This window comes from Xiphophorus couchianus, chromosome 23 (assembly GCF_001444195.1).
Source record: "Xiphophorus couchianus chromosome 23, X_couchianus-1.0, whole genome shotgun sequence".
Lineage (NCBI taxonomy): Eukaryota > Metazoa > Chordata > Actinopteri > Cyprinodontiformes > Poeciliidae > Xiphophorus > Xiphophorus couchianus.
In genome coordinates, this window is record NC_040250.1 from 26,217,555 (window position 1) to 26,225,931 (window position 8,377).

At 42.2% G+C, this 8,377-nt stretch overlaps 1 protein-coding gene across 2 annotated transcripts in view; it reads right to left on the bottom strand.

Moving 5' to 3' along the window:
- aff2 (AF4/FMR2 family, member 2) overlaps positions 1–7,988 on the bottom strand; it is a 204,343-nt gene extending 196,355 nt beyond the window's left edge. Inside the window, exon 1 of one of the 2 annotated variants that reach the window (XM_028009016.1) lies at positions 7,669–7,988. In XM_028009016.1, the coding sequence (XP_027864817.1) occupies positions 7,669–7,721 (53 nt within the window). In that variant the 5' untranslated portion in view covers positions 7,722–7,988. The remainder of the gene's footprint in view (positions 1–7,668) is intronic. The other variant, XM_028009015.1, reaches the window with a different exon arrangement.
- Positions 7,989–8,377: the final 389 nt, after the last annotated feature.

An 8,377-nucleotide genomic window follows, 5' to 3' on the forward strand; every position in this document is an offset into this window, starting at 1 on the left:
TTTGTGATTTCTTGTGGGCCAAACCTCTGAGCTTTAGGCATTGTGTTAAACACACGCAATAAAACCCAGTTCTACCTAGCAGCAAAAGAAAATTGATAACCCGAAATGCCTAGCCACAATGTTACTTGACACGCTATTGGCTGGCATTTACACAGGGCACCTTTAATTTTCCTAGGTCCTGATTGGCTGTAGCCCAAAAGTGGAGATAAGGCAGAAAGTGGGTGTTAGTGCCAAGACAGTTTCCACTGTGTTTATTAATGGATATTAAGGTACAGTATATTTGGTGTTCAAACCTTTAAAATAGGCAGTTTTAATAGTTTCTAGAGAGGTTGTGGAGTATTAGCAGATTTCAGCTCTTCATGTGCGTTTGTGATCCCTAAGCCTTGTAAATACCAAGGGCAAACTGTAGTGGTGTAGCAGTGGAGCAGTAGCGGCTCATATCCCAACCTTTGGTCCTTTTTCGTCTTCCACACTGCTCTCCCTCTCTGCCTGTTTCCTGTTTTATGACTGCAAATTAAGCCCACTACTGCCACAAAATTATGAAAGTTATTAAAACAGAAACCAGCAAGAAAGCGAACAGTTCAGTCTAGAAAAATAAGTTCCAAAATCTGTCAGTGAAACTAGAATAATTTTTTTTTTTTATCAGGAGCGGTCCTACCCGGTTTGGTGCCTTGGGCAAACAACCCTCCTTCCCCCCAACACCCTGTTCTAAATCACCTTGTGCCATCGCAGACACCAAGTTTTTTTACTTTCATTTGAAAAGTGTGGAACAAAGTAGCATAACAATATAAACACACGTAGCAAGACACAAACTGTATATCATAAAGTTAAAAGAATAAGATACAAAAAAAAGATACATGCAAATAAAATAAGGCATTTGCAAAGTGAATTACGAAATTACGTGTGTTATTGCGGTTCCATAAGCTCATGCCACCCAAATGAGATACAGCCCTGAGCAGCTGCCCACATCACTCATGTCAGAAACTGCTACTCCTTTTAAGAAATCATTAACTTAAAACAAGCTCCTATTTCGTCCTGAAAAGTTACCTGTAAGTTAGTTTAGTCTTATTTCAAGTGTACTAATATATTTGCTCTATAAACTAGGCAAAAAAAATACTTAGAATAACTACTTCGATGTCCTACATGTTTTCATTCTCCTATTTTAGGCCTCAAACTGCCTCAGAATGTCATCGACCTCCTCATACCGCCGCGTTCGGCCATCCCTCATTTCATAACCGTCTTCTTACGGGGAGCCAGACGTTCTCCAGAATTGGTCTCGAGGGACGTCTTTTTCCGAGGGGGTCTTTTAATGACGATTTCCCTCAGCTGCTTCTTTTTCGCATGTTGGCGCCTGGGAGAGCTAGCAGCTCGATTAGCCAAATCGAGGCATCTCAAGTCGTCATCTCCTCCTTTCATTTTACACATGCGCTCCATCTCTCACGGTGTCTGCTGCCGAACACAGCCTTTGTCAGACCCGAGCCCCCGCGACAGCCGAGGCATGATGGAGCGTTGGCAGCGGGAGGGCGACATGCGTACACACCCGAGTGTGTAGCCGCGCCCCGAGCAGCTCCTCTCCACCAGCGGGGGGTTAAGTACCTTGCTCCAGGGCACTTCCATCACGACCGCTGAGGGACAACAGCGTGTGTCGGTGCTGCTGCTGCTCAGACTCTCTCTGCCCCACTGGATCAGGCGTCCAAGACAAGCTCTGTGGTTGCCAAGTTATTTTGTTCCCGCTGAACTGTAGAGGACGGCTCTTTTCAGACCACACCACCTACGATCCGCAGCATGCAGTGGAACAGCTGATTACGTGGTGATATTAAGTGACATTTTTAAGATTTTTCAATCGGGACATTATCTTGTCTCGCGCCCGCGCAATCCCCCCCCGAGGCCAGAAATGAGCCGATAATCATTTAGGCCGAGGTCATTATTGCCAACTAAACGAAAACTGAAGTTGAGAAAACATTTTTGTCAACTGAAATAAATAGAAACGGTGATTAATGGGGAAAAATTGGAGGTGCACCTATTTGTTGATTTCCGTAATTTTGAACGATACTTGCATGTGAAGCTGACCTTACCCACCGATCTTATCTACCTCAGCGAAGGTCTAAAGATCAGCCACTATCCTCTTCTGCTCTGCTGTGACAGCTTTGACTGTTAGCCCCGCCCACCAGGTCATGTCTGCACGTTTACACTTAACAATATCACACCACTGTTGCCAAATCAGCAACTTTCTTGCTATATTTAGTGGCATTGCAGACAAAAAAATATTGGTTTCAGCCAAAATCGGAATCAGCTTGTTAGGCTTTTTGTAAGATTGGCAATTGGCCAGAAAACTGCAATCTGTGCACTCCTGGGAAAAACTATCACTAACTGGAACTATTTTGTGCTTTTATGAAACTAACTAAAAGATACTGAAATTATATAAGAGCCCTTATTTTGGGGTTTATGAATCTATTAGCCTTTCGAACTGATGTGACACTGATTTCAGCTGTTGGAATATTACGGCACTTATGCTAGTCCGCAAAATGGCGACAGAAAAATTTGGGAGGAAACGCCAGAGTGAGCTGGTTGTTCCAGAATAATTCAATTACATTTTTTGAAAATTAAATATTCCTTTGAAGATCTATTTACCAGTCGATGTATTCATCACGATATAATACTTTTTGAATTCTGTGCCCAAAAATGAACCAAAGTATGAAAAAACTAAAACTGCTACTATAACTAATAAAAGACTAAACTAAGACGGAACAATATTTAACTAATGAAAACTAGCAAACGCACCGAAAACTAATTAAAACTAACTGAATTAGACACAAAATGAAACTCTTAATGAAAAACCTTGGACCACTACAACCCTGATTCAGACAGCTGCCGTTCTCTTTCAACACAACGCTGCTCTGAAACAAAGTGATAAAAACGAACGACATACAAGTTTGGATGTTTTCTTTTCACCCGTAAGTCACAGTCATATAACGAAGCTCAGACACAGCAGGTAAAGAGAACCCAGGGAGAACGATGAGGCCCCCGCATTAAAATTTTACTTTAATCTCAAATATTTTGAATGATTTGAAACAAGAAAATGGCTTCTTGTCACATTTTATTCAGCCCTCCAGGACAGACTTATTAGATTCAGGCTAGTACTGATTTTTAGGAATTATAAAAGAAAAATACAAAGTGCCTTGCAAAAATATGCACAATTGTGAAAGTAAAAGGATGGGTGGATGATTTCTATTTTTTTTCTCTCCGAACGAATAGATGAAATGTAAAAGCTTGCTACTGTATTCAAAATTCCCTTTTTCTTTTATCCCCCTAAATAAAATCCAGTCGTCATTTGTCTTTACAAGTCAAATGATTTATAGCCTAACTGTCTGTAATTTATTCTTCATGTAAAGCATGGCTATTTAAATGTGTGACCTGTGACAACGAATAAACAGCATCCAACACACAAGTGGCTGATGCAGCTGGTCAATTTTTTCTATGCATTGGATATTTCTATATCCAATCATTAAAACACAAAATGAAGTCGATTGGGAATCGTGTCAAAGTAAGTAAATTGATATACCGGAGCATAATTTTTCGCAGACTGTAATATGGGAGACCCTAAATGTCCTTTTTCCATAAAAATATCATGTTAGAGCAAATCGAAACTAAATATTTTTTTTAGGCACAATTGAGAAACTACAACTGGAAAAAAAAAATCAAGATGGAATCTGAAACTAAAGTATCGGCCTTAGCCCGTTGGTACTGATTTGATACCGATACAGACTTGGTATCGATATTATCGATACTTTAGATCAAACCTCTAGTTCAGATCAAAGCTAAACTATGTTCAGCTATTGGAGTGACCCAGTCAAAGTTCAGACCTAAATCCAAATGAGAATGTGTTGCACGACTTGACAATGGATGCGCCCTCCATCCATGAGATTGAGCTCTTCTGCTAACAAACATTTCAGCCAGTAGGTAGGAACGCACTGTGAATATTATTGCTGAATATAACAATATTTCATCTGCTGTTATGATGCTTTAAAACATGTGTGACCTTTAAAAGTAACATATTGCAGTGGGACTCCTGAGTATATTCTGGGCTTCCAAAGTGTGAATAGCCAACAAAAAGACTTTCCACAGAGTCATTTTCTATATTAACATTGCAAGCACTAATTTTGCAAAAAGAACATATTAATCTGTTATAACTACAGTATGTTACTTTTATTTTTAAAAATGCTTTCGTTTTTTTCACATTTTCATTAAAATTATCACCGTATTGTGACAGGATAAAGCATATAAACTGTGAAAAGAAACATCAAGCTCATCTGTCTCCTCCCAATGCTAACTAGAAACAACCAATCAGAGCCAGGAGGCGGGTCTTAGTGCTGTCAATCATGCTTGTATTTACACAGTTCACAATGCTAAAGCTGGCCCACCACAACATATCTAGCTGGTATGACTAGCTAGCATATGGTAGCTAGCATATGCATAATGCTAGCCACCATTATGCCAGTCATAATGGTGGCTAGCATAATGGTGCATAAAGATAAATGTATGACACAAGATAAACGTTTTTTCTCTAATGGTAAGTCGTTTCTCCATTAGCACATTAAGCAGCGCGTACACGAGTATGACTGACAGCGCTACGGTGCTCCTCCTTGTGCTGATTGGTTGTTTTTGACCGACAGGCTGCTATAGTAGCTCAGGGATGATGTGGGGGGACTTGACTTGTTTATTTTTATTTTTTTACCAGAATATTTGTCTCTCCATTAACTGTCACAACATTGAGAAAGAAAAAAAGCTTTTTTTTTTCAAAAAGCGACATACTGCAGCTTTAAGAGAGCCGCAGAAACAGACCTGCAGCTGGGATTGTTTCCAGTGAAAGCTGTTGACTCATATGTGGCCGAATATACAAATCCACCCAATACAAATCCTAAAAATGTTTTATACAGATTTCTTGATTTTAAAAGTTGAAGCACTTGCTGTGGTTCCGTTTTCAAACTACCAGACAAAAGTTTGCCTCCACCGGGCCGATTCAGAAAGCTATGTGGAAATACTCTCTCTCTATATGTGTGTGTGAATTCAAGATGTGTGAAGCTGATGGCTCTTTTATTGCGGCGGCTCTCTCAGGCGGGTTAGCAGCGTACCATAAAGACCCCGGTCGACTTTGCGCCACCATCTGCTGAGCTGTGATGAGCCCTCTGCTGCAGACAGTGATGAGACCATTAGAAAGCACCGACTCACAGAAGCTCCACCGGACACACTGCGTTTCCTCTACATGGAGGAATACGGAAGAAGAAACCTGTCCGGCGCAACCAGAACAACGACCAACGTGTGCCGAGAATTCAAAACAGTCAGCTTCAGTAAAAAGAAAGAAAAAAAAAAGTGAATCCCGCAGAGAAACACAGATGCGTCTGCCGCATTTTGAGCGCCTGCGGTTACTGCAGCACGTTCCGGCCTCCGGAGCGAGGAAGCCTGGAGAGAAGCGCCTCTCTCCATGTGGGTCTTTGTTCTTACGTCCTCTGCTGTGCACAAAATGACTCGGCGGGGCAGAAGGCGACGCGAGGTTGTTTGAGAGTGGGACCTCTTTTTCTCCGGCGATGCTCTGACTAATGCTGTTTTTGAAAGTTCAAAGGTCAGCACACATGTGGAATATCTGCAGTGAACTAAAGAGCCTGCTGCTGTACAGGCAGCAGATTTAACAAGTTGCTGGCGTTTGATTGTCTGAGGGTCCAACAAAGTCTGGAATTTGATTTTGGTCTTTTCTATGCATGGGGGGGGAAAGACTTCCTTCCTTATTTCCCATATTTGTTTTCTTGTCTTTTTTTAGTTTTTCCTTTTTCTTGATTTGTTTTTCTTTCTTTGCTCTTCCTTCTTCTCTACTTTGCCTTTCTTGTTTCCATACACAAATATATGTATTCCTTTCTTTATCCCATATTTTTTTATCTTATTTTATTCTATCCTTCTTTCGTTTCCTTATATCCCTCACTGACATATTTCCTTTTGTTTTCATCTCTTGTCTTCCGTTTTTCTTTCTTTGCTCTTCCTTTTCCTATACTTCCTTGTTCCCATTTATCTTTCATCCTTCCTTCCAAATTTCCTTTTCTTTCATCTCTGTCCCTTACGTTCAGTTTTCCTTCCTGTTCATTTTCCTCCCTTCCTTATTTCCCTGTTTTCCTTCTTTCCTTTATTCATTCCTTTCTGTGCTCCTTTGTCTTTCTTTGTGTTTCCTTTTGTCTAATCTTTTCTTCCTTTTTTCTTGAATTTGTTTTCTTTCTTCATGCTCCCTTCTTCTGTCCATTTCCTTCCTTTAAATTTTTTTCATCCTTCCTTCCATATTTCTTTCTTTATTTATTTTCCTTCTAGTTCTTTTTTTGCTCCCTTCCTAATCTCCCTCTTTTTCTTCTTTCCTTCATCTCTCTCTTTCCATATTTCATTTTGTTTTCCCTTTCTTTTGTCTTGAATTGTTTTTCTTTGCTTCTTCTTCTCTACTTTCCTTTTCTTATTTACATTTATCTTCAATCCTTCCCTATTTCCTTCTTTTCTTCTTGTCATTCCTTTTCTTTTTCCTCCCTTCCTAGTTTCCTTTTGTCATTCTTCCCTTTATTGTAAGTTTCCTTCCTGAATTCCTTCATCCATCTCTCTTTCATTAGTTAATATTATCTTGTCTTCCTCCCTCTTCCTAGTTTTTTCTTCATTCATTCCTCTTTTCCTTCCTTTTTTTGGTTTCTTTCTTCTTCCTTACCTTCCTTGCCTCCTTCCAATGGGTTTAGAGTGTTTGGCCCATTTGAAGTGTTAAAGTCCTCTGTGAATTTACTGCAATTATTCCTGTAGATGCCAGACTTTACATTACCAAACATGAACAGAGAACTCTGGAACTCTGGGAATTTGGGTCTGGAAAACTGCAGGAACCCAGCGGTTCTCAGAGACCGTGGGGTCTCACCGGCAGCAGGCAAAGTGCGAGCGTCTCCCTTCCACGCAGCGTGATAAAGACAAAACCAATCTAATTTGGGGTATTTAATAACAGCCTAACAGTGATGCATAAGCAACACATGGAGGTGCCATAAATCACCGCGGCCCGACTTCACTCTGTCATTAAGCCTTCACGGCTGCGCGTGGAAGAGAGGCATCCCATAAATCACAACAACACCTGTGGTGCACCAGCTCACCAATCAGCCACAAATCTGAACGCGGGATTATCACTATTAATTACCGAAGGGCTGAACCGTAATAAACAGCTAATTAACAAACTTGTGAGAGGACGCGCGTCCTTTTCATCCGTCATTCGCCTCGGCTTACGTCCGCATCCCCCTCTCCTCTCCTCTCCTCTCCTCTCCTCTCCTCTCCTCTCCTCTCCTCTCCTTCCACCTGATGTCACAAATGAAGGCGCCGCGCGCAGAGCGGAGCGCGCGTGCCTCCCCGGTCGGGGCTCCGCCGAAAACAACGCCAGCCCGGACGGTGACACAACAAAGGCGGTCTGTGCGCGGTTCTCTCTCCCCCACCACCACCACCTGCCCTGCCTCTCTCCCTCCCGGCGCTCACTTTCACTCCTCTACCTTCGCAAAAGATCGCAAAATGACACAAACTCGGCTCTGACCTCCAGCGTCCACTCATCCCGCACTCAACAGGAAACACGCACAGATGCACAGAGGAAATCAAAACAAAGCGGCGTGCGGGACTCACCACGGCTGCTCCAGCTCCCAGTCCCTGAAAAAGTCTAATTCAAAGAGGTCCATCGCCGCTTCGGCCGCTGCTGTCGATGGTTAGAATCCCAAAGCCGGTGCTACGTGGTTCTACATGAGCTGCTGCTGGTGCGTGTGTGTGTGTGTGTGTGAGAGAGAGAGAGAGAGAGAGAGAGAGAGAGAGAGAGAGAGGGAGAAGAGACAAGCGGCTGCCGCTGCCAGGAAGCTGCTACGTGGTCGAAGAGAGCTGACAGCCAGGCAGAGGTGGAGGGAGGGAGAATACACACACACACACACACTCTCTCTCCCTCTCGCTCTCTCTCACACACACATGCTCCACACACAGGCATACTGAGATAGTCACTGAGAAAAAAAATGAGCTTCTTTTATAACAAGGTTTATATAACACTCATTTTGCAAAAGATACAACTTCCTGAACTCCTCAGGAAAAAAAAAAAGTGTAAACATCTGAAGCAGAGTGAGCATCGGGGAAATAAATATAATCAACACCACATTTTAGAAATTTGCAAGGCATGCATGCATGGAGGAGCCGCAGTCATTACGTTAATCCTACTGTTAAGCCAACAAAATGACCTGAGAAGAATTTTCTTATTGCCTTTTACTGCACATCTCACCAATGGATTGCTGCGATACCCCGAAATGAAATCTGGCGCCATCAGTTTGTCCTCAAAAGTCTCCTCGTTAGGAAG